This window comes from Pagrus major, chromosome 11, assembly GCF_040436345.1.
Source record: "Pagrus major chromosome 11, Pma_NU_1.0".
In the NCBI taxonomy this organism is placed as follows: domain Eukaryota; kingdom Metazoa; phylum Chordata; class Actinopteri; order Spariformes; family Sparidae; genus Pagrus; species Pagrus major.
Window position 1 is genome coordinate 4,759,754 of NC_133225.1, and position 24,013 is coordinate 4,783,766.

Sequence of the window (24,013 nt, forward strand, 5' to 3'; positions counted from 1 at the left end):
TTCATGTGGGAATATTATTTTTCTGTCCATTTTCATTAAATCATCAAAATCAAATAAATCAATGATTCTTTCTTTATTTGATCCACGATGATTTATTTCAAGGAGTTAAAAGCTAATTGCAGTTTAAAGCCAGCAGCTGTTATCATGACGTCACTCCACCTCCACACGTCACTGAGCACCACCTGGAACCACAGAAGAAGAAGAAGTCGTTTGAGTCACGTGACAGGTTTTGCCGGTTGCACTTCCTGTTGTCACTTCGGCTCTTTTTCTTATTTATTTTCTGCTCTGGCGTTTAATTTTACGGGTTTTTGTGACAAGTCGGGGCTCGGTTTTTCTGTCCGAGTCGCACATTTGTGTTTGTTAAACGCACAGAAAGTGTCAGAGTGCGTCAGAAACGAGCGGGTCAGCTGAGGTGATTCATAAGCTAATGCTAGCTGCTAACGTTAGCTAGCTCGCTGCTGTGTGGACAACAGTGACAGCTGAGACGCGGATGTCTCTTCGTTTTTTCGCTTTTTCTTCCATCAGCTTTAACCGGTGAGCTTCGGCTTTGCTCGCTCGCACCATGGCCAGTCTGCTTTCAATGCAATGCGTCGCCTCTCTGAGGAAATCTGGAAACCTCATTCACTTGAGAAGCGCTGCTGTGAGGAGACACTACAGCAGCCACACAGGGTCTCCAGGAGAGTTTCTGCACCGCAGTGTGGTTCCGTCCATGCATTACCAGAAGAGTTTACCCAGGTGAGGAGCTGAAGGTGGAGCAGATCTTTATTTTGTTTCCACTTTAAGCTGAGGAACAGTCTTAATTCAACCTAACTTTGGGTTAATGTGCCTGTAAAACTGCCTCAGGTGGGTGTAGTAAGGTAAAGAAGGTGACCCGTTTAGCTTTGAGATGAATGTAGGTGAAAGTGCACCATTGATTTTTAGATCAGCCGCCACTAGAGGGCAGACACATGACTGATCTCCTGGTATATAATATTTACTGGACTGTATAGAGCCAGCATCTTACTGATTACTGCTTTTTTAAAAATGCTTTAGGCTTCCTGTACCCAAACTGGAGGATACCATCAGGAGGTATTTAGCTGCCCAGAGGCCTCTGTTGGATGATGACCAGTTCAGGTAAGTTTCACAGGGAAATAAGCCTTTAAATTAGAAATGCAGCGATTTTTGAATTCTGAAATAACAATATGACTGAAAGCACAGGAAGATGCTGATGTTTTTTTTTCTGTTTGTTCCGTTTTGTTGTGATTCATCCCCCCCAAAGAAATCTTCAGTATAAGAAAATAAATGAAATGTTCTAAGTAGGAATGGAAACCGATTGTAGGCTTGGCCGATTATCTGAACCATGAATTGCTGATAAAATGGCTCCGACGCAGCATTACTTCTCTGTCTGTTGTCACCAATCTGTGGTCTCACTCACTCATTGGCTACAAGCTGTAAGTAACAGCCTCTCTGCACTGAATAATCCGAATCTGCAAACTAACTGGTAGCTAAAGTTTTCAAATGAATGCAGTGGAGAAGACGTGTAATGTAGCTGAAAATGAAAAAAGTACCTCAAAATTGTATTTGAGTAAACTGTGGTTAGTTACATTACATCTCTGGTTATGCTAAATTTTCACACTATGATTATAATTTTACTGCAAATGTATATCTGCTCCAAATATCAGCTAATGCTCTATGTGATTTATTAATCTGTATCTGCATCGGCCCTAAAACAAAACAGCAATCAATCCCTAGTTTTAATTATTGTGCCCTTCATTACACTCTTTGAAAGACCACCATTCAATCATACATATTTATGAAACAACCTTCAATATAACCCTCTTGCACATGAAAAAGATGAGTATTCAGTATTTATAAAGCCTTACAAATACAAAAGTGACACATCAGAAAAACATCGTCCAGTTGCATCTGTTCATTTTATCTTATTTGCTGACAGCAGTCAATGTTCAGTGCCAACTATTTAAATCTTAACCTGCAATCATCTTTATTCTGTATCTATCTAAGAACAACAGAGAAACTTGCACAGGATTTCATGAATGGTGTGGGCAAACAGCTGCATGAGGAGCTGGTGGCTCAGGACAAAAACAATAAGCACACAAGCTATATCTCAGGTGAGTCTCCCACTCGGACCAACATCAACCTGAAACTGAGCATCTCAGATGCAAACAAACATTGATGAGTCTGAATAACTTCTTTTCTTTCAGGACCGTGGTTCGACATGTATCTTTCTGCTCGTGACTCTGTGGTGCTGAACTTCAACCCCTTCATGTCCTTCAACCCCGACCCAAAGACTGAGTACAACGACCAGCTGGTGCGGGCCACCAACATCGTGTGTTCGGCTGTGCGCTTCATGAAAACACTGCGAGCCGGACTGCTGGAGCCGGAGGTTTTCCACCTCAACCCGGCGAAGAGCGACACAGACGGCTTCAAAAAGTTCATCCGCTGGGTCCCGTCCTCCCTGTCCTGGTACGGAGCCTACATGGTGAACGCTTACCCCCTGGACATGTCTCAGTACTTCCGCCTCTTCAACTCAACTCGGATTCCCAAGCGAGGGCGAGATGAGCTCTTCACTGATGAGAAAGGGCGACATCTGCTCGTCATGAAGAAAGGCAACATGTACGTGTTTGATATCATAGACAAGGATGGGAATCTGGTGACGCCGGCAGAGATCCAGTCCCACCTGAAGCACATCTTGTCCGACCCGACGCCAGCACCTGCCCTTCCCCTCGGGGTCCTGACCAGTGAGAACAGGGATGTGTGGGCCGGCCTCAGGGAAAAGCTGGTATCTGCCGGAAACGCTGAGGACTTAAGGACTGTTGACAGCGCTCTTTTCTGTCTCTGTCTCGACGATGAAAGCATGAAGGACCATATTCACATCTCCCACAACATGCTGCACGGCGACGGCTGCAACAGGTGGTACGACAAGTCCTTCAGCATCATTCTGGCCAAAGACGGACAGGCGGCCATCAACTTCGAGCACTCCTGGGGCGACGGTGTGGCTGTGCTCCGCTTTCAGAATGAGGTCTTCAAAGACACGACGGAGCAGCCGCTGGTCCACCCGGGCTCTGCTGCCGCTGCTGTGGACTCGGCCTCCGCTGTGCGCAGGCTGCAGTTCAACCTGGACAGCGAGCTGGAGAACGGCATCAAAAAAGCCAAGGAGAACTTCGATTCAGCCGTATCCAAACTCACCATCGATGCCATGGAGTTCAAGAAAGGCGGGAAGGAGCAGTTAAAGAAGAGCAAGTTGAGTCCGGATGCCGTCGCCCAGCTGGCTTTTCAGATGGGTTTCCTGAGGCAGTACGGACAGACTGTAGCCACGTACGAGTCCTGCAGCACCGCAGCATTCAAGCACGGCCGCACAGAGACCATCCGGCCCGCCACCACACACACACAGAAATGTGCGCAAGCATTTGTTCGCCAGCCAGGCCAACACAGCGTGGAGGAGTTAAAGGCCATGCTCAGTGAATGCTCCAAGTATCACGGGCAGCTCACCAGGGAAGCAGCTATGGGTGTGTATACGACACGTCTACATCTACTTCAATGATTACAGTCAGGGCCGCATGAACAGGATCACTGATAACACCTGGTTCTTATAGCCAATATTGATAAGATAAGATAAAAACTGATAATTTCACATTTTTTATTTTAAAAAGAAGTTCCTAACCTGTAGTTCAGGCACATTTGAAGGTAAAGGCTACGACGTAATCAGCAGAGATGGATGATGCATATTCAGTAGGTCTGATAAGATTTGCTGTGTTAAAACTCAGGTTCCCTGTTGATAATTTTCCAAGGTGCTTTGGTCACGTATTAACAGGAAACCGTGAGCCTACGGAGCTCTGAAATATATATTGTTTTATCTTGTGCACACAAGAAGACTATGTTTGTACAAGTTATTACCTTGTATGTAATATAATACTAAGATAATGATTGTCTCGTGTGCACAAGCTTAAAATAGCTCCTCTAGCAGGACGACAGCAGGACGACAAGGACAGTGATGTCAGACGAGACTAGTCTCAAACACACACACACACACACCCTGATCTGCTGTACTGACCACCGCTTTTATTCCTCCCACCAGGCCAAGGTTTTGACCGTCACCTGTTTTCCATGCGATACCTGGCCAACTCAAAGGGCCAGGCTCTGCACAGCCTGTACACAGACCCCGCCTACGCTGCCATCAACCACAACATCCTCTCCACCAGCACCCTCACCAGTCCGGCCGTGAGCCTCGGTGGCTTCGCCCCGGTGGTGCCCGACGGGTTTGGCGTCGGCTACGGCGTCCACGACGACTGGATCGGCTGCAACGTGTCCAGCTACCCGGCTCGCAACGTCCACGAGTTCCTGCAGTGTGTCCACAAGTCTCTAGAGGACATTTTCACTGTCCTGGAGGGAAAACCCATCAGCTAAGAAACAAGCGTGTTTCATCACCAAAGACAAAACGAGTCATCATTCTCAGCTCCCAAACTGTTCACCGAAAGTGAGATGAATAATATATTTTATAAAGCTTACAGGAAAACAGAGAATCACAGCGTTAAAATATACATATTTTTAGGAATGAAGTGGTTTGGGGACTTGAAATCCAACTGTATGTATGAAACAAGTCAAAACATTGATTGTATCATGAAAACAGAGCATCAGATACTTGAAAACACCGGCTTTCCAAGACAGTTTTAAGTTTGTGACTTAATTTTCTAGCCACATCCTGACAGCTGTGTTTTAGCTCTGCATAACAGTGACAGCCAAGATTGGGAATGCTGGTCATGTTATTTATGCAGTATGGAGATCAGACTCTGTGCCTTATCAATATGTGAATTAGAGCATTTACTGATTTGTTTTCACTGTAATAACTTCACTAAAAACCTCACGTTTGTCATTTACAGCCTTATTGATGTGGTTGAATGTCTTTTGAAATAAAACTTAATTTAACTGTATTTGCTCCATTATTTCCATCTCCATTAAGTGTTTGTGTAACAGCTTCCCATTTTAAATGGAAACAGATGAAAAACTGTATTTCTATCAACAAGAATTAAATAATGAACAGACTGTGCAGTTTGTATCAAAAGTTAACCCTTTGTTGAAAGCAGCAAAGGATGCTTGCAATGAAATGTATACGAGTAACACAACAGTCAGTTTTTTTTTCACCCTTTATTTAAAATAAAAAACAGTTCCACCAAAAGCAAATGTACAAATGCGGTAGTACAACAACAGAAACATTAGCTAAAGCAATTAAAACGAGACAAATCCACTCTTAGATCGGCTTGATCTTGAAGTGTAGGCCGATGAGACTGAAGACGAGACATTTCAGGTCCTGCACCAGGTAGTAGAACACACGCAGACCTTCAGGGTCCCTGAAACACAACGCAAGTTTCAACAGGTTAAATTTAACAATTCATTAGACTTGTTTCACAGCCATACTGGCAAATAAAGGACAAAGGATAGGGTCATGCTCCAGATGTGAATACAGTACACTATTTGTCAGGCGTTTTCTTGAGGCGGCTTTATGATTTTCCTACATACATGCCTTTACACCCAAAGTTTCTAATTTAAGCATTATTTTCTCGTGCAGGGGGCTTCAAATTCGTTACTTTCATCAGGCTTCAATCAAACATCACAAGTGCTGCTCTTGAGCCCTCCAAACTTCCGCATTAAGTACTTACTTTGACTGGTTGACGTCAATCAAGGAGCCAATTTTGGAAGTTGTGAATGAAATGTGCTCGTCTCCAATGACAATCTCCAGTTCCTGTAAAAAAAAAAAATAGGGCAAAACAAATGATTTTGATTAACAATTGAAAAAATATCAATGAGTTGACCAATCATTTAAATGTGGGGTACGTAAGGACAGTAAGTACTGTTAAAATGTATGACCCTGTTTAAATAAAATCAGGTCATAACTTGGTCACAGTCATCACAATCTGTGACCAAGGAGTCACCATTTTTCATTTTGTCCACAAGTATTAAATTTATGATTTTTGAGACTTTTCCTGATAATTTTCAACCAAGTTTAAGACGAGTATTTCAACAAATCATCTTTTTCTTAGCCCAGCGTTGCAGGTAAGTATTAAGGTAAGTTGTATATACAGAATGTGGCTGTGTACAGAGGAAGGTTTATGTTGGGATAATGATTATTAGAGTGAGTTAGTTTAAACTACATTTTTCCAACAGGCGAGTGCCAGTAAAAGACAAAAAAAGCATTCAGCTCAGTGGTGTTTAACAATAGAAATGTGATATATCACACAGAAGAGCCTGACTCATTATAACACAAAGAAATGACAACATGGAAAAATTAAATTAGATACAATGTTTGTGGCAATTAAGACCTCACAAATTCAAATTTAGGACAACTTAGTCACTTTTAAACTGAATTTAAGGCTTTTTAAAAGGACATGCAGACACTTAACATGTGTCCATCGCAAAACTTTTTCTAATAAGGTTACAAAATCTGAATGCAATGATAGACCAATGGGTTTTAAGTTGCAGTGATCTCTGTACAAATGAAGCAATAAAATCTGTATAATAGTGGTTGATGGGCAAAACAACGGTGTCACAAACCTGTCTGCCGACTCTGTCCGGAGGCGGCCACAGAGCATCATCTTCCTTTGTGATCTCGCTGTCGTCGATGATCCTCTTCAGCTCCTCCATCACACTCTTGTGTACATACGCCTGGGTGACACACACAGAGAGTTAAACTTTGTACATGTTCAGAGCTGTGCCATACATTTATGTTTATTTTAATACATATATGATGCATCTTGGATATTTATTATGTCAGTGTCACAGTGTGATGTGAGTGTGCTTTGCTGCAGCTGAGAGAGAAAATGTCTCCCACTCCTCATTTGCAAACAATCATGCAGCTGTGAACAGTAAAGGCCGAGACACTGTTACATCATTTATCTCTTTGAATTTGGATCGATATATTGCATTTAAGCTAGACGTGTCTTTATGTGGTAAAATAATACATTTAACATTGAACCCAAACTACCAGAGTCCCAACAAGCGCGTGCTGCCACTGATTCAAAGTACATCTCCTCCAACAATGACGCGTTTTTTTTAATCACTTACCTCTTTCCTGATCATGACGTCATTCTTGTAGTTGCTGTTGTTTGCGTACCTCAGTTTACCTGAAAGAAAAACAGAGTTTTTTTTTAAGGAAACGTGAGAAAAACTTGAAAACAACCACTTCTGACAAAACCTATGAGAGTTTTGTTCCCCATCCCTGCAGGTCACATGGCGCTTAAACACTCGAGAAGGATATAATTCAACACGTGTGAACATTTTATAATAAATATATCTTGTGGTTCACAGTCTAAACATTATCTTGTATTATTTATAAAAAAGTTAAAAACCCAAAGAGAGGATTTGGCGCTAGCAGCCCGTGAAGAGTCCGCCGCGGCCTAGCTAACGCTGCTGCCGGGTTGCTAACGACGTTAGCTCAAACTCAGGAGAAGCTAACACGTCTGTAAATTAGCCGCCAAAATGAACTCACCGTCGGGTCTGAATTCAAATTCCAGGAACTCGTGGCCAAACTTTCCCTTGTGGCCCACATAATATCTCAGATAGAAGTCACTCGTGGACATCTTTGCTCTCCAGAAAGTCTCTTTCTGGTGCGGACTGCGGAACAACACTGAGCTAGCAAGAGCAGCCTGGAGCCTCGCCACTCATGTACGCATGCGCAGAGAGTCACTGTGAAAGCAGGAAGGATTTGTGCCCCGAAGTTTGTCTGTCAGGCGACGTCTGACGCTACTGATGACGTATTATTCCCTAAAAATCATCTAGCTTTCATTTATATACTGTAAACCAGATATTTCCCTCTGTATTCATTTTGCAAAAATACAATATTGTCTGTCATTCTGTCTTTATTTTAGTCTTTTCAGTTCTAAATATTTTACTTGACTTTCCTGGTTTTGGTTTGTTTTTGTGTTAATGTTTTTTTTTTTTAATTAAGTAGTTATTTGTTAATGGTTGGGTTTGGGTGGTTTGCCCATTTCTGTGAAAAAGACAGGATTTATATCAGAATCAGAGTCAGCTTTATTGGCCAAGTATGTGAACACAAACAAGGAATTTGACTCCCTCAGTGTACAGGGAATCTTTTTTCTTTTAAACATTACATCTAAAAAAATAAATAATTGAGTGCAATTGTAAGGAGTGCAGACTTTTCAGCAGTATATGAGGGGTGGATAAAAAAATAATAATTGAAACCTAATAGTGATTTACCAAATATATTTACTTCTTAAATAAAATATAATTTCACAGGAATTAAATGCAAGGCAACTCTTTAATCTAAAACAAAAAGCTTCTTAAATGAAAATGGCTGCAAATTGAACTGAAAGCCGCTAAAATAAAAGGAAACAAGTTCTGATCGTAACATATAAAATTAAATACAATTAATCAGTGAGTAAGTTTTATATTAGAAGTTACTTTGCATTTAATTCCCATGCATTGATACTTAAAATTAGATATATTTAATTGACGAGTAAGGGTTTTATATTCAAACTTGTGTTCAATTCCCATGAAATTATATTTTATTTAAGATGTAAATGTATTATATTAATGTATAACATTCACCCTTATGTGCAGTCTGAGGACAGGTTGAGCCTGAGAGACAGAACTCGGGGAACAAAACTGGTTGGGTCGGATTAGGGTCGTCGCACTCTACTGACGTCATCACTCCCCGCACGGAGATTCGGTCCGGACGACAGAGCGCACGTGTGGTTGGTTGTAAACGTCTCCCCATGGCAGGCTCGGTTTCTCAGGAGCTCGAGGATTTGTTGAATCCTTTACCGAAGTTTATTGATCCGGAGGATGAAGATGACGATGACGTCACTAAAGCGCGAGTGATCGAGGGATTCAACGAGGACGGAGACGAGGACGAAGATGGAGTCGTCACCAGCGCGCTGCGGAAGCACAACACAGCCCCGCTGTCAGAGACGGACAGACGGTACGTGGGGAAGAAGGTCTCCCGGGAGCAGCTGCTCATGGAGATTGAGGGATCTGCTGAGGAGGAGGAGGAGGAGGATGATGATGATGATGATGGTGATGATGATGAGGAGGAGGAGGGTAGCATAGAGGAGCAAGAAGATGAAGAAGAGGATGATGATGAAAATGATTTAGAAGATGATGATGAGGAGCTGGAGGGCAGTGATGCAGAGCTGATGTCCAAGACGAACGCTGCCGACCTGAACTTTCCTCAGGGGGTGGACTTCCGCAAGCTGACAGACGGCATGGATGACCTGGGAGTGAGTGAGGATGATGATGATGATGATGATGAAGGTGAGGACAGTGAAGGCAGCGATGAAGATGAGGGCTCTGATGATGATGACGACGACGAGATGGAAGCCGATGAGGGAACCGTCCGCACGTTCTCTCAAGACAAAGTAGACGAGGAGGTGGAGAAAGGGAAGGCGGTGAAGAACCAGCTGGCCCTGTACGACCAGCTGCTGGAGGGTCGGATCAAAATCCAGAAAGCCCTGATGACCGCCAACCAGCTCCCGCAGCCGCAGACGCTCCCCGAGTTCAAGAGGAGAGGAGGAGCCGAGCTGGCGGGGGAGCTGAAGAACACCCACAAAGCTCTGAAGGCTCTTCAGCGATCCCTGCTGGAGCTGCACGATCAGCTGCTGTGCCAGAACCCAGACACGAGGACCGTCGCTCTGGGGAAGACGGGCGAGGACGAGGAGATAAACAGCGATGGGGATGAAGAGGAGTCGGTGAAGGAGGTCGGAGCGCCCAAACGAAAGCTGGAGATGGCAGAGTATCCGGACTTCATGGCCAAACGGTTCGCGGCCTTCCAGCCTTATCGGGACGCCACCCTGCAGAAGTGGCACGACAAAACCAGACTGACTATGGGGAAAGGCAACAAGGGCTTCGGAGCGTTTGACAGAAACATACTGACGCAGGTGGAGCAGGTTCTGATGGACAATGAGAGGCTGGTGCGTCGAACCCAGACCAGACGCTCAGAGTTCAGAGTCCTGGGGAAGAAAGAAGCTCCTGCTGTCGTCTCTGAGACCTTCCCAGACGGAGAGGAGGCGGGACAGCAGCTGAAAGCGAACGCACACCTGAAGGATCTCGACGAGGACATATTCGACGACGACGACTTCTACCACCAGCTCCTCAGAGAGCTGATCGAGCGCAAGACGAGCGCGTCGGACCCCAACGACCAGGTGGCCATGGGCAGGCAGTGGCTGGCCATCCAGAAGCTGCGCAGCAAGATCAAGAAGAAGGTGGACACCAAAGCCAGCAAGGGCCGCAAAGTCCGGTTCCACATCCACAGCAAGATGGTGAACTTCATGGCTCCCGTCGACCACAGCTCGATGAGCGACGAGGCCCGCAGCGAACTGTACCGCGGCCTCTTCGGGCAGAGGTCGGCCGTCGGGGAGTGACGTGATGCCAAAGTGGCGTCGTGTGAACAAAGCAGTGCCTTTTTTTTAATCCCACACACTCAGGGATGATGCCAGGCTGCAGCTGGGTCAGGACCGGCTCTGCTGTGTGTCAGGACGAGCTCTTCAGACAGTTACGGTGCTCTGACCTGACAGGATGTGGACTCACTGGGCGCCTGTAGCTCCTGTTTATACTGAGTGTCATTGTCAGTGTGTGTTGTTGTTCAATGACCAATCTGTGATGAATTATGAGTGTTTCCACCAAAACAAAGTGCAGAGTGAGTTTTATTTTCATGTGCGTACGTCTACAAGCTGCGTCCCAGCTCCCTACAAAATAGCAGCTATAGACGGTATACTGATGGAGTAGATACACAATAAATCAACGTGTCGCTGCTCTGTAATACCAGGGAATGAAAGTACTTGCACTTTCAAACTACGACTTAAAGGAACAGTTCACCAAAAACTAAAAAAGTCAGTCATTATCTCCTCACCCTCGTACTGATGGAAAGTCAGGTGAAGCATCGTAGCAAAATGGTGTCGCAGCATTCTCCAAAACCACGGAAGGAGATGGGGACTTGTTTTAAAATGAAAATGTAAAATGGCTCCATACAACTTATCTGGCGTAATCCACTTCTCTTGAAGCCCAGAGATCCCAAACAGATTTGAAAAGGCGTTATTTACACCCCTGAAATCTTCACTGTAGTTGCTAAGCTGAAAGCGCACATCCCATCTGAAGTGGGTGCAGAAGCTCGGCAGCATGTGGAAAACTTTGTTTGGGATCATGAGACTAGGATTACACCAGACGAGCTGCAGGGAGTCATTCTGTTTATTCTTTTGTTTCTTTTACACTTTAAAACAAGTCCTCATCCACATCAGTTGTTTAGGAGAACAATGCTTCGGAAATGTTTTGTGGTGAACTGTTCCTTTAAATCTGAATTTCACGATGCAAGAACTGTGTCACTCTTTATTATTCCAGTTGTTAGCAGCTCCTTCATTTCCTTTGTGCATTGTAGGAGAATAGTGTCCATCAACAGCACATAGAAAAATCAAGGTTTTGTCTCTTTAGTGTGCAAACTGACATTTTGATCACTTTATTTCCGCACGTTTCCAGTGTGAACACACTTCAGTACAAACTACCATCCTGTTTAGTATCAGTGTGTTGTGTGTATGTGGGACACGGCTCTGCATCTGTAACATTACATGCATCGTAGGCTCCGTTAGCCGTCTGCAGCCCTGATCGCTTCCACATCACTCCACAGTTTGTGTAACTTAACAGCCAGTGAGATGCTGAACCTTTTCTCCAAATCAAATCAAATCAAATCAAACAGAACACTGAACACTGATTAGATCATGACTGAAGCAGAAATGCATATATATGTATTTTTCAAATCAAATGTAAGAAGCGACAGATGTGTGAACTCAACCAAACAAAGTACCTGAGAAATTTATCGTAAGAAAAATGTACACAAACAAAAACTCCATTAAACATTTACAGAACACATTTACATTTGGGTTTTTTTCTTGTACTTCATGACATTTTAACACTTTTTTCAGTGTGAAGGTTCAACTTCCTTAAATTAAACGTGCATCCAAAAGATTCAAGTTTCTGGGAATCAAAGAAATAATAATAATAATACTTTGTGGTAATTCAATATAAACAACAAAAGGCCTAATTAACTGCTCTCGCCTCAAACGAGCTAATGTCAGTATCACATGAATATGAACAACTCGGTGCAGGAGATTATCTTTGGTGATGTCGTCATACATCAGACAGATTGAGGTGGGGATCGGTTGTTTAGTTTGACTAATAACTAATTCAGATTGTTGGAGTTACACGAGACAGAGCGAGTGGACGCTGGAGCACAAACGTGTCAGAATCTACAAGTCAGAATGGAGCTTGAATAAAAGGAGTGGAGTTGCATTGATAAAGGTTCGTCTCGTCGGACGGCGCCCATTTAACTGTGGTGTGATAGGCTAAGGCCTTGCCATTCACAGCGTGTTGCTACACTGCATTTATTGTACGGTTAAAGGCTCGTCGAGTGTTTTTTTTTCTTCTTTTTTTAGACACCATAACTGCTTCTTTAGCTCGTCTCTCCTCAGTGCTGTGGTAAAGGCAAGCAGCAGTTTGAAATTAAACTACGAGTTAACTCCTGTGTATTTCTCCCTGTTCGATCTCATTACAGTACATAAGCAAAAAGAGGAAAATATAACTGAACAGCTTTAAACCAGCTCCACAAACGACTGGTTCCCCCTTCTTATCAACTTCCTCAGTCCGAGCAGAATCGGATCAAAAGTCGGCCTTTTGATTTTCCCGCCTCGTTAGCAGCCGTGTAAGAGCACATTCAGCACGATCAGGTGAGCCCTCCGTCCTCTCTTCAGGGGGAGCGCTGTGCTCAGTGAGGCCGACTGCTGGACTCCATGTTCGGCTGCTTCTTCGTCGTCCCGTAGCCGTTAAACCACCCGTTCAGCCGCTTGGTCAAACCGCCAGTGAGGATGTCCTGGATGTGTTGAACTATGAGATTAATGGCAACTGTAGTGAGAGACAAAGACACTGTGGTTAGTGTCGGCTCCAGTTTGTGTCTCAAGTCACAAAGCTAAGCATCATTGCAGATAATCCAAAAAAATATATCACTCAGCGATCTTGGAAATGCCACTTTTCTGAATCCTTAAAAGGAACAGTTCACCTAAAAAAAAGAAAAAGAAAATTCAGTCATCTTCTCACCTGCATGCCGATGGAAAGCAGCGTGAAGTTTTGTAGTCCGCAAAACATTTCTGGAGCTTCACATTGTTGCAGCATTCTCCGAAACAACTGAAGTAGATGTGGACTTGTTTAAAATGTAAAAAAATAATAATAAATAAAACTGAAAATCTCTGAGATCCTACATTGATTTGAAAAGACCGTATTTACACTCTGAACAGTTTCATCTGAGCAGCTGCAGTGAGAATTCAGCTTTAAAAAAGGATAAACATGACATCTCTTCAAAGACTTGGACTATATCAGATGAGCTGTATGGAGCCTTTGTATATATTTATTTTTTTATATTTTATTTAGCTCCTTCAGTTGTTTAGGAGAATGATGTAACGTCATTTTGCTCTGAAGCTCCAGAAATGTTTTGCGGACTACGAAACGTCACTTGATCTTTCATCAGGACGAGGGTGAGCAGATAATGACCGAATACTCATTTTATGGTGAACTTCTCATTCTTTAAAAACTCTGTATTAAAAAAATAAAAAAAAAAGATTTTAGTCCCATTTTCCCAGCAGCACTTCTTTTTCCTAATCCAAACAGAGATAAGAGGAAGACATAACATTTCTTATTCCATTTGTGAATATTATCATTACAAAATAATGCAATAATATGTTGCTAGTGTTCCACAAATAGAGTAACAACATATCTTTTCACAACTTAATCTATAAAATGTTTTTTATTCCCACACAACAGACGAAATATCTCCTCGACCAGATGGTTCGAGGAGTCCTGCAGAACAGACAGAGTAGATGATCTTTCAGCATGCCTCTAGATTGGCAGCTTTGGTCTGATGGTCTACCACTTTGGTTCAGTCAGAAATATTTTTAATAACTTTTATACATTCATTGTTGTCAAAGAGGGAATCCTGCTGAATCTGGTAATCCTCCATGGTTAGCATCATCACTGTGAGCATGTTAGCATTTAGCTCAAAGCACCACTGTGTCAAATGCCTGTGCTCCAGTCAATCGTCGATCAGACTGTCCTAGTTGAAATTTCCAACCTTGATGCGTGCCAGGTGCACAACGTGAGAAGTTAACAAGAAATTTGGCTGAACAGAGCAAAATGATATCGCTTTGGCAAGAGTACACACAAGTACACCCTCGGCAACACAGCCTCCACTGCATGAACGACACAGAGGAGGGAAAACGGCACACGAGGTAACAAACGCCATTATACATTTTGTTTTACAGCACTTTTATACTTGGAAACGTAACTACAGCATTTTTGCACTTCCAGGTCCCTCATCTCAAAGTCAGCAGGTTTTTTTTAAATGACTGAAATAAGATCTGTGTATAACAGATGCTTAAGAGATTTTCACATTATCTGATATAAATATGCCAGTAAATTTCCCTCATTTGAATCATAAAACAGATGAGATGCTTGGTGTTGCTGGTGTTTAAGTCTGGAGCTGGGTCACCGCAGGATACCTGCTTCAACATCTACAGAGCTGTTTTCTCTTGAGCGGTTTGTTTTGGCCGGTTTAAAGCCAATTTCTCAAATCAACAGACAATTCTGTTTGTGTCCCGCAGCAGGAGGCTCTCTGGCTTCCTCAGTTTCCACAGAACAATCCCCAGCTCGAGGACAACAATAAACACAGCTGTGTCCTTCACGATAACGCTGTTTAGACTAGTGTTCAATGTTTGCTTTCAATTTCTTTAACGCCATCTCACAGTTACATCGAGGTCTCCGAACTGCAAAAGCACAAAATACTCACCAAGGTTGTCGGCTCCTCTCGGTATGATCACATCTGCATATTTCTTCGTCTAAACAGCAGCGACAAAAAACGAGCGATGAGTCGACGGCTCAGGAACACAAGCATGCGAACTGAGCTGAGTAGTGTCACTTGTAGAAAAGCACTTACCGGCAGGCAGAACTCCTCGAATGCAGGCTTGACAAAAGTGATGTACTGAGCCAGAACGCTTTCCAAGTCCCGTCCACGTTCACTTATGTCACGCAGCACTGCGGGAAGACGAGACCAGGGTTCACACGCATGAAAGCACAATGTGTCACCTTTTGAATTTGCATTTTGACCAGTCCTGCTTTCAATCTATGGGCTAAGCTAAGCTAAGCTAAGCTAACAACCCGCTGGCAGTAGCTTCACATTCACCCTTCAGACATCAGTGGTATCAATCTTCTCAAAAAGGTCTTTCCTAAAATGTCAAACTGCCTCGTGTGTTTGGGATTTGTCTAGTCATGCTCGTGTGTCTCACCTCTTCGGGAGAGTCGTGTATCTGCGTCGGTGTCCACGAACAGCTTCATTTGGAAAAGGTCTCGGATCTCCTGAGAGTAGAACATCAGGATGCCCTCGAAGAGCACCACATCAGCCGGGTACACCGTCACAGTCTCCTCCTTCCTGCCATGAAAGAAAGACATTCGATGTGAAAACACTTAAAGCAGGCCCATGTTACATTTCACGAAGAGCAGCCATTGTTGAAGTGACTCAGTAATGTTATTTGTACAGAAATATCTGCCTCAAGTGTGACGATGTTAGCCGCCTTAAAGGAAACAACTGACTTAGATGGGGATTTGTTATAAAGCACAAAAGAGCGTGATCTTTTTCTGGATGGTTCAAGAGAGAGAAGCGTAGGAGATGCGTTATTCATCACGGTGACTTTCCACAACGACCCAAACAAACTACAGCTAACTGCTCTACGTCTGGATCTCATCTTCTTCGTCGAATCCCTGGATGCAGTTTGGGTGTGTGGTGAACACTATTCAACGAAGGATCACCCTCGTAAAATGTATGGAACAAATGTTCATGTCGTCGAGCTCGTGCACTCACGTCAGACAGTTGCATGCTAACAATCATTAGCTTAGCGGCTGCAGTGATGAAGGGTCTAAATAACATTTTGTCTTAACACTTTTGGGCTTCCAGAGACTTGTACAATTATGCCAAGTGAGCTGTATGGAGCCATTTTCTTTCTTTTTGTATTTCTGACATTTTACAAGTCCCCATCTACCAAAATACTACCGCATACAACTAAATGTGTTGTGGAAACTTCCCCCGACTCTCCATCAGCATGGGGGTGAGAAGATAATGATTGAATTGAACTTTTCCTTTGTAGAAGGAAAAATGTGTCATTTCTTCTTTCCAAAGTTGCAGATTCACCCGAATGAAAAGCTTTAAGTGTCGACATTGTTTCATTCTTCCAGTACTTTTGCATGTTTTAGTCAATTTACTACAATTTTACATGAACTTTGAATTTCTGATGATCATGGTCCAGAGCTTCTCCTGCCATCGGTTTCCATTAAGATATGAAAATCAATTTGCATAAAAAGGTAGAGTAATTAATCCCACACAGTGGACATTATGTCTGTTCCTGCAGCATCATGACGCACTGGAGACGCCTTTAATAGAGCGTGGACTGAAACATGCAAAGACTTCATGTCGTCTCCGTGCTCACCTGGAATGGGAAACAAAGTCGTAAACAGGGATGTGCACCGTTTTCCCCTCTTTGATGTCCCACAGAGTTGCGATTATGAGGTCGTTATCAAATGCATCTGTATAAAAGGAAAGAGCACAGATCAGTTCAGATATCATCAAGCAAACCTCACACCAAGATCCTGAATCACACACACGCACACAGCAGGTTTTGAGGCCAGCGGGCTTTACATACCTGGGTGGTCAAAGTTGAACTGGCCCTTGAGCGCCTTGGCCTTCTGCTCCGGCGTGAGGACCCTGTAGAAGCAGTCCTGGCTGAGGATGGCCACTTGCCGCTGGTGGTGGTCGATCTCGTTCTGGCCCAGCAGCTCCATGATCTTGCTGCACACCGACGACTACAGACACGCAAGAAGAAGAAAACAAGAAGTGTTCGAAACAAACCAAGACGCGAGTTTTCATTTACATTCAGATCTGTGAGTCGAAATCAGTATTGAAAGCTGCAAACTTGGATTTCCGACATCATAACTGAACCCGGCAGAGAGGCGCGTTCACGGAGAGTCGCACAAACAAAACAAAACAAAAAAATGCTGTTTACTCCCCGTTCAGATAAAGTGTGAGAGAACAGCTGGTGTTGTGAGCAGTTAGTCCTGCGGGGGAAAAGTGCATAGTACCAGGAAGTCAAAACCCACAAAAACAACTGTCTGCTGAACCACAACCTAACTTCTGTTGATTTAATCACCTGTAACACCGACCTACCGTCACCTGCATGACCAATGAAGGAAAAGATTTAACTACCTTCTTCTGGGTTTCAACTGTTTTGTTTTTGTCTGAATGTCACACACTGCAGCCTGGAGGCAGGACGACATGAGCCTCTGTGACATTTCAATAACCAAATTTGTCCAAAGATAAAAAAGAATAAAAACAGACTTTGATTTTCGCCCTGGGCTGCTCATCCCGATGATGACCTTTACCCCCGCAAGAGAAAAAAAACCTAAAACGGATGAGCTCATTTCTGATCTTCACAACAGAGAACGACACTTTTTTGACGGACTTGTGAAAACGCCGCAGAACAGAGGGCGATGATGCAGAGATCTTAGTCTCTCGTGGCGCTGATGACAGCGAGGTGGCCTGTGAAACGAGGTGAAATGGAAATCAAGAGTGACACGCAAGCAGACGGAGGTTACATCAGCTGTGTGTCACAAAGAAGACAAATCCACACGTTTTCCACTGGATACTGTCCATTTATAATTACATCTTCTGATGACAGCGTCACACCTTGATATAAAAGCCAGATTATGATTAGTTGGGGGGTTTATTGAGCTTTAAAAAGGTCTGTAAATGTGTTTTTTATTTATTTTATTTGTGTCTGAGTTCAAAGCAGACCCTGTGCAGCTGATGCTGATTAACTGAGATCTCACTGCCAGCCTTTATGTCCCCTGAAGATGAATAATGGTGACATCTTAATATGGATATATGGGAGTCCTTCAGTTTAATTTACTTTGAAGAGGCTTTGACAGACGATGCACATGTTATCCTGCTTCAGGATGCAGTACAGGCCGGCCTACACCTCGCTCAAGCAACACACTCAGTCTGACTAATCAAACAGAAACGTGCTAAATAAGACACCATTGATTTACAGAAGAATAAAATGAACGTCATCACTGAATTTCCTTTAAAAAAAACAACATTATATCCATCTGTGTCGGCTCACACAGAAAGCCTAACACAACAAAACGCCGAGAAATTTAAAAAAAAAAAAAAAAAAATCCTCTAATATCATATTTAATATAGATACCAACCTTTCCGCTGGCTGTCCCTCCAGCCACGCCGATGAGGAAGGGCTGCCGGTCATGGCTCTCATTTTCGGCTTGGTCACCTGGCTTTGTCTCGCTGTCGGCCGGCATGCTTCATCTGCAGCGCGGCGCGGCCCTCTGACACACCGGGGCTGTCTGCGCTCCGTGCGCGCTCCTCCCCTCTGATGATGGTGCTGATGAAATCACAACACACAACATCAGCGTTGCTCTCAGTTTAGATACAAAGATTTATTATTATTATTATTATTATTATTATTATTATTATTATTATTATTATTTATTTCAAGACATTATTTTTGATCATTTTTAGGTGAACCCCAGGGCTCCATTATAAGACAGTGGTATTTGTTTATACCACAAAATACAGATAACATGTTTGTTAAATGAGCATTTCATGAGCGGAACTAGCCCAGTTTTTGTTGTTGTTTTTTAAAAAAAATTAAAAAAAATAAATAAATCTTTATTTTTCAGACCATAAAAATGTTTCTCCTCATTTTATTTTACATCGCCAATAAGGAGGACAAAAATAGAAATACTGAATATAATGAAAGCACAATGCTTCACTTTGAAAGTTTTATTTTTTGTAGAAATTAAACAAGATATGACGTGAATAAGTGAGTTTAAGAGGGTTTCTTGGTGGATTTTGCATTTTGACCAGCCCTGCTTTCAATGTATGGGCTATTTTGATATTTTTAGGTGAACCTCATGGCTGCATTATAAGATAGTGATGTTTTTATACCACAAAATACCGATAACGTGTTTGTTTAATAAGCGGAACTAGCCTCATTTTCTTCGTCGTTTAAAAAACCCAAACTCTTCTTTATTTTTCAGACCACCGACATGTTTCTCCTCGTTTTATTTAACATAGCGAATAAGGAGGACAAAAATAGAAATACGGAATGTAATGAAAAACAATACTCGACCTCACAACTGAATCTCGGCATGTACAAAAGCATCTCTATGTGTTAATGTGTTAATTTTATTAAAATTAGTCGTTTTTAAATGGAACAGTTGTATTGTGCCGTATGAATGTTTCGCTTCCGGCTGAGGCCGGTGACCCGGAAGTGGTTCCCACGCCTCCTCGCTAACGCTGACCTAGCCTTACGAGGCTGACAGTGATCCGTGTAATGTGCTCGGCGTGTAATCTCTAACACACATTAGACGTTTTGTCACTGCGGTTCGGGTCGACGGGACAGAACCACCATGAGCACCATGTTCGCCGACACTATTCTGATCGTGTTCATCTCAGTTTGCACGGCGCTGTTAGCCGAAGGTGAGTGAAATCTGTTGGAGCGAGAAGGTGTTTTACTATCGACTGAGAAAGTCATTGTTACGATTTGTTTTGACACCATTCCGGATTACAATACGGAGAAACATCGGCATGTTAATATTGTAATGTTTATGAACTGTGAATGTGGATGCTGTCGTGTACCGGCAGTTTGATAGGTGGCGAGTGAAATTAGCTAACCAAGCTAATGGTTGCTAATGTCATTCAGAGCAAGAAATACAACTTCCGGTGAACATAATAACACAATAAAAGTCTTAATGCAGGTATAAATAATGCTCTGTTCATCCCCCGTGGGAAAAATCGTCCACTGCATTGAGCCATACTAATTAGAGGAGAATTTTTTATTAATAATTTTAATTATTATGATGTTTAATTGTTCAAATAAGTTGATATGACTTTGTAAGTTGGCATTTAGATGCTTCTTCTCATTGATCTGAGCCTCCAAAAGAGATTTTGCCACCTAGTTGTGTTGTATTATGTTGTTTCGACGCTCAATCAACAGTGCTTTTTAAAATCCTCCCCCTTGGGATTCAGCTTTAGTTCAGTGGCTGAGTAAAACTCCTTAATGAAGGAAAAATCCAGACTAAAAACATGTCTTTTATTTATATTTGCCAATTGTCTTTTGGTTTTGATGTTTCAAGAAAACAGATTGTGAATTCAATGCAGCTTAAAATCTGACTGAAGAAAACTGCTTTTTTTAAGCAATGTCAACAAATAAACACCCCCGCACCAGGAGTGTGTGATATGTATACAGTGAATATGATTGTATATGTTGAAAAATATGAAGAATGTATTGATCAGTATGAAAAGTGCTGTTTGCTGATCTAACAAGGTCCTTAGAAAAAAAAAATCAGACAAATTTATATCATCTCGCAGTATACAGTATGTTGCACCATAGTAGAACTGGTCCAGAAGTTTAATTACATTTACAAACAAACCTCTTCTTTCCTGTCTCTGCTCAGGTATTACCTGGGTTTTAGTGTATCGCACTGAAAAATACAAGAGGCTAAAGGCTGAAGTGGAAAAACAAAGCAAAAAACGTAAGTAGCTCATACGTGAACCTCAACTACTGTTTCTGTTGAATGTTTCTGTTCGGACTGTTTAATGCATCGTCTGCTTCTTGTTTGATATCAGTCGAGAAGAAAAAGGAAACCATCACAGAATCTGCAGGACGTCAACAGAAGAAGAAAATTGGTAAGAAGCCTGTAAACAAACTGGCAAAATACGAAGTTGTGTCAAAGCAAACATTAATAAATTGAACAGGAAAAAACTCGACACACTCATGAACAGCCCTTTTCCTCACACTGACACTGACACTGACGGTGATTTATGCTTCTGAATGTGTTACAGAAAGACAAGAAGAGAAACTGAAGAACAACAACAGAGACTTGTCGATGGTGAGACACTTTGTTTTCAATCGATATGTTTAAGCTGAGAGATAAGTCTGTTTATATACTGTCATGAAATGAGATATTAACAGGCGTAACTACACTTTTACATCATTAATATAAAATAAATACTTGTAATCTAATTTCATGTTTAATCCTGTTTGTTTGTAGGTGCGCATGAAGTCCATGTTCGCCATCGGCTTCTGCTTCACAGCTTTGATGGGCATGTTCAACTCCATGTAAGTTCATGTCATATTTTTCACCTTTTCATTTAAAAGTCAAACTAAATGAAAGAAAAAGGAGAAAAGTTTGAATGTTGATGACTTTAAATCTGCTGGCCACTGAGAACTCAACGGTTTCTGTTTGCGTTTAAAGTAAATAAAAAGCAATACAGATATATTTGTATGTATATTTGCTCTCATACTGTCGTCCTCTTTTTTGTTCAGCTTTGATGGAAGAGTAGTGGCCAAGTTGCCGTTCGTGCCGCTGTCCTACATCCAGGGGCTGTCGCACCGCAACCTGCTGGGCGAGGATTACACAGACTGCTCCTTTATCTTCCTCTACATCCTCTGCACCATGTCCATCAGACAGGTAACCTCGACACTTGCAACAACTTTACATCCGGATTGGGTTGATTCCTTTTACTGTAGACCACTGGACACGTGTAGATTTCATGGCTTGGGAATCAGACTGTTAACTGAGCTAACACTTCAGTTTGTCGGCATGCTAATTTACAATTATGTCCACACAATGAGACTGCTGATGGAGAGGTGGCTGAAGTTTCGTAGTTAACAAAACATTTCTGGAGCTTCACAGCAAAACAGCATTGCAGTATTCTCCTGCACAACTGAAGCAGCTGGAGACTTGATTTAAAATATAAAGAGAGGGACATAAAATGGCTTGATACAGCTCGTCTGGTGTAATCCAAGTCTCCAGAAGCCCCGAGAGCCCGAATTGATTTAAAGAGACATTAGTGACACCCTTTTTAAAGCCAAATCCTCGCTGTAGCTGCTAAGCTAAAAGCATTAGCACACAGCCGCAATACTACGGACTACGAAACTTCACCCGACTTTCCATCGGCATGGTGTTGAGTAGATAACGACTGAGAGGTAGTAAATTCTTACACATTGCACCTTTAACCACATCATTAATATATCCAGTATTTCACAGCCTTTCTGTTCTTGAGGTCGAGTCGCTTTTGCTCTTTCTGTCTTCTTCAAATAGAATATTTTTCCTGTGTCTGAAATTCCCATGAAAAGTCCAAAACCACCGCGTTCTGCTTTTCACCCATTAAAGCGTTTTGCGTCTTTTCTCCAGAACATCCAGAAGATGCTCGGTCTCGCACCCTCAAGAGCTGCAACAAAACAGGCTGGAGGCTTCCTGGGACCTCCTCCGCAAGCAGCCAAGTTTTCCTAATCATCATCATCATCACACCAGCTCAAGTGCTGTTCCTGCACTGCGACTGTGTGCAGTCATGGCTGCCTCATCAGAGCACAGACACAACTGCTCCTGCAGTGCTAGAGCCACGCCTTCTCTGTCGCAGCTACACTACCGTGTTCGATTTCTTATTCATGTTTTGGTTATTTAACTTTGTCTCATTTAGAAATTAGAGGAATAATTTGTTCTCAATTACGTTGATTACCAAAGGATACAAACGTCTAACTTGTATTCAGCACATGCCACGCATTGTTTTGGGGATTTTAATGATTAATTGGCAGTAAAATCTGATCCATTCATCAGTATTATTGTATGTATCCTCATTTCTTACATATTAATAAAGTTTTATGATAATACTTTTGTTGTGATTTTCATTTTTTTAAGTTTTTCAGTTATGTGCCTTTGTCCTCACACTTGATAATCAACAAAAAGTCAAAAAGAGGTTTTCCCACCACGTGTATCGATGACAGCCTTTCATCTTTGGCTCATATTCCTCACTTGAGGTAGAATATTGTTTTGCTGTAGACGCTCCACTCAACGACAGCAACTCGGACTTCCTGGAGCTCACGTGATGGTGGGTCACGGGCCTAGACGCGGCGCTTTAACTGGTCCCAGAGATGGTCTGTGGGGTTCAGGTCCATTGACAAACACCAGATCACCAGAATATCATATATTCTGACTCACACCGTTACGCCACCTCCTCCAGCTCTAGGATTTGGGACCATGTTGGCAGCTGCATAGCGCTCACTCCAACACCTCCAAACATGATTCAGATGCAGGGGGATCCTGCTCTCATCAGTGAACTGACAACAACTGCTGGATGGTCCAACCAACATGTTGCCTGGCCCACTGCAGACGTGCTCGACTGTGTCTTGACTGTTGTCTTGAAGAATGCGCACACACATATGCGTACACAAACACACACAAATACACATCAAGCAATATGCAGCACTAATTCTGTGCAACACTGCCCCCATGAGGAGGAATGTGGAAGATCACTGAATGCCTCCTACAAAGTACAGTATAACAAAATAACATATTAATCTTCTCTCGGAGTATTTGTTCAGTTTTATGGTATTTTTTATTGATATCGTAAAACTGACAATGTTCACTTACACAAATTATTTGCAGTTAAATGAATAATATAGATATTTGTGTTAACATACATCGCACCATTATTTGGTGTGTAAAATAAATGTAGTCTCCCTGACTGTTGAGTCAAAATGTCATACTTCTACGCTTAAGATTTTGGTGTCTTCAAAAGGTGTTAAAAATTGTTTTGGTTCGGTTTTATGGCAATGTACTATATATATATATATGTACATATATATATGTATGTGTGTGTGTGTGTGTGTATATATACATATATATATACGGGTCTGTGGGGGGGACCCATGTCTTGCTAATGACTACAGTGATCACAAATAATCTTAAATTATTATTACTGTAGTTAAATTATTATTACTGTAAATAAAACTGCACCATATTCTCTTGCACCTTATGTTCCACTTTACTCCTCGATACCTCAGCATTTTATTTTATTTTATAACTACTTAAGCATTTTATTGTATATAGTACTTTATTGTGT

At 42.3% G+C, this 24,013-nt stretch overlaps 5 protein-coding genes across 5 annotated transcripts; 3 read left to right on the forward strand and 2 right to left on the reverse strand.

Annotated features, from left to right (window-relative positions):
- Nucleotides 1-212: 212 nt before the first annotated feature.
- Nucleotides 213-4,928, forward strand: cpt2 (carnitine palmitoyltransferase 2). Its single transcript, XM_073476734.1, has 5 exons — nucleotides 213-735; nucleotides 1,033-1,113; nucleotides 2,002-2,108; nucleotides 2,202-3,506; nucleotides 4,076-4,928. The coding sequence occupies exons 1-5, from the start codon at nucleotides 563-565 to the stop codon at nucleotides 4,402-4,404; spliced, it is 1,995 nt and encodes a 664-aa protein (XP_073332835.1). The 5' UTR covers nucleotides 213-562; the 3' UTR covers nucleotides 4,405-4,928.
- A 195-nt stretch (nucleotides 4,929-5,123) lies between these two features.
- On the reverse strand, nucleotides 5,124-7,656 carry magoh (mago homolog, exon junction complex subunit). The gene is made up of 5 exons (XM_073476437.1): nucleotides 7,481-7,656; nucleotides 7,057-7,115; nucleotides 6,547-6,657; nucleotides 5,655-5,737; nucleotides 5,124-5,345 (listed from the first exon to the last, which is right to left on the reverse strand). The coding sequence occupies exons 1-5, from the start codon at nucleotides 7,569-7,571 to the stop codon at nucleotides 5,246-5,248; spliced, it is 444 nt and encodes a 147-aa protein (XP_073332538.1). The 5' UTR covers nucleotides 7,572-7,656; the 3' UTR covers nucleotides 5,124-5,245.
- A 1,034-nt stretch (nucleotides 7,657-8,690) lies between these two features.
- aatf (apoptosis antagonizing transcription factor) lies at nucleotides 8,691-11,872 on the forward strand. The gene has a single exon (XM_073477056.1). The coding sequence runs from the start codon at nucleotides 8,727-8,729 to the stop codon at nucleotides 10,368-10,370; it is 1,644 nt and encodes a 547-aa protein (XP_073333157.1). The 5' UTR covers nucleotides 8,691-8,726; the 3' UTR covers nucleotides 10,371-11,872.
- On the reverse strand, nucleotides 11,780-18,453 carry uck2a (uridine-cytidine kinase 2a). The gene is made up of 7 exons (XM_073477058.1): nucleotides 18,298-18,453; nucleotides 16,734-16,893; nucleotides 16,521-16,617; nucleotides 15,327-15,469; nucleotides 14,978-15,075; nucleotides 14,831-14,879; nucleotides 11,780-12,897 (listed from the first exon to the last, which is right to left on the reverse strand). Exons 1-7 carry the CDS (start codon nucleotides 18,400-18,402, stop codon nucleotides 12,761-12,763), a joined length of 789 nt encoding a protein of 262 aa, XP_073333159.1. The 5' UTR covers nucleotides 18,403-18,453; the 3' UTR covers nucleotides 11,780-12,760.
- Nucleotides 18,454-19,396: 943 nt separating this feature from the next.
- Nucleotides 19,397-22,781, forward strand: tmco1 (transmembrane and coiled-coil domains 1). Its single transcript, XM_073476349.1, has 7 exons — nucleotides 19,397-19,585; nucleotides 20,563-20,640; nucleotides 20,735-20,794; nucleotides 20,951-20,997; nucleotides 21,160-21,227; nucleotides 21,435-21,579; nucleotides 22,306-22,781. Exons 1-7 carry the CDS (start codon nucleotides 19,516-19,518, stop codon nucleotides 22,402-22,404), a joined length of 567 nt encoding a protein of 188 aa, XP_073332450.1. The 5' UTR covers nucleotides 19,397-19,515; the 3' UTR covers nucleotides 22,405-22,781.
- Nucleotides 22,782-24,013: the final 1,232 nt, after the last annotated feature.

Bases quoted from the DNA above. Each gene is read 5' to 3' on its own strand.
- cpt2 (XM_073476734.1), top strand. From the start codon at position 563: ATGGCCAGTCTGCTTTCAATGCAATGCGTCGCCTCTCTGAGGAAATCT. The intron at 736-1,032 runs GTGAGGAGCTGA...AAAATGCTTTAG, and splicing joins TACCAGAAGAGTTTACCCAG to GCTTCCTGTACCCAAACTGG. The intron at 3,507-4,075 runs GTGTGTATACGA...TCCTCCCACCAG, and splicing joins CACCAGGGAAGCAGCTATGG to GCCAAGGTTTTGACCGTCAC.
- tmco1 (XM_073476349.1), top strand. From the start codon at position 19,516: ATGAGCACCATGTTCGCCGACACTATTCTGATCGTGTTCATCTCAGTT. The intron at 20,641-20,734 runs GTAAGTAGCTCA...GTTTGATATCAG, and splicing joins GGAAAAACAAAGCAAAAAAC to TCGAGAAGAAAAAGGAAACC. The intron at 21,228-21,434 runs GTAAGTTCATGT...TTTTTTGTTCAG, and splicing joins ATGGGCATGTTCAACTCCAT to CTTTGATGGAAGAGTAGTGG.
- uck2a (XM_073477058.1), bottom strand. From the start codon at position 18,402: ATGCCGGCCGACAGCGAGACAAAGCCAGGTGACCAAGCCGAAAATGAG. The intron at 16,894-18,297 runs GTTGGTATCTAT...GCGTGTCTGTAG, and splicing joins GAGGGACAGCCAGCGGAAAG to TCGTCGGTGTGCAGCAAGAT. The intron at 16,618-16,733 runs GTATGTAAAGCC...CCTTTTATACAG, and splicing joins GTTCAACTTTGACCACCCAG to ATGCATTTGATAACGACCTC.
- aatf (XM_073477056.1), top strand. From the start codon at position 8,727: ATGGCAGGCTCGGTTTCTCAGGAGCTCGAGGATTTGTTGAATCCTTTA.
- magoh (XM_073476437.1), bottom strand. From the start codon at position 7,571: ATGTCCACGAGTGACTTCTATCTGAGATATTATGTGGGCCACAAGGGA. The intron at 7,116-7,480 runs GTGAGTTCATTT...TTTTTCTTTCAG, and splicing joins ATTTGAATTCAGACCCGACG to GTAAACTGAGGTACGCAAAC. The intron at 6,658-7,056 runs GTAAGTGATTAA...TGTGTCACCCAG, and splicing joins ACGTCATGATCAGGAAAGAG to GCGTATGTACACAAGAGTGT.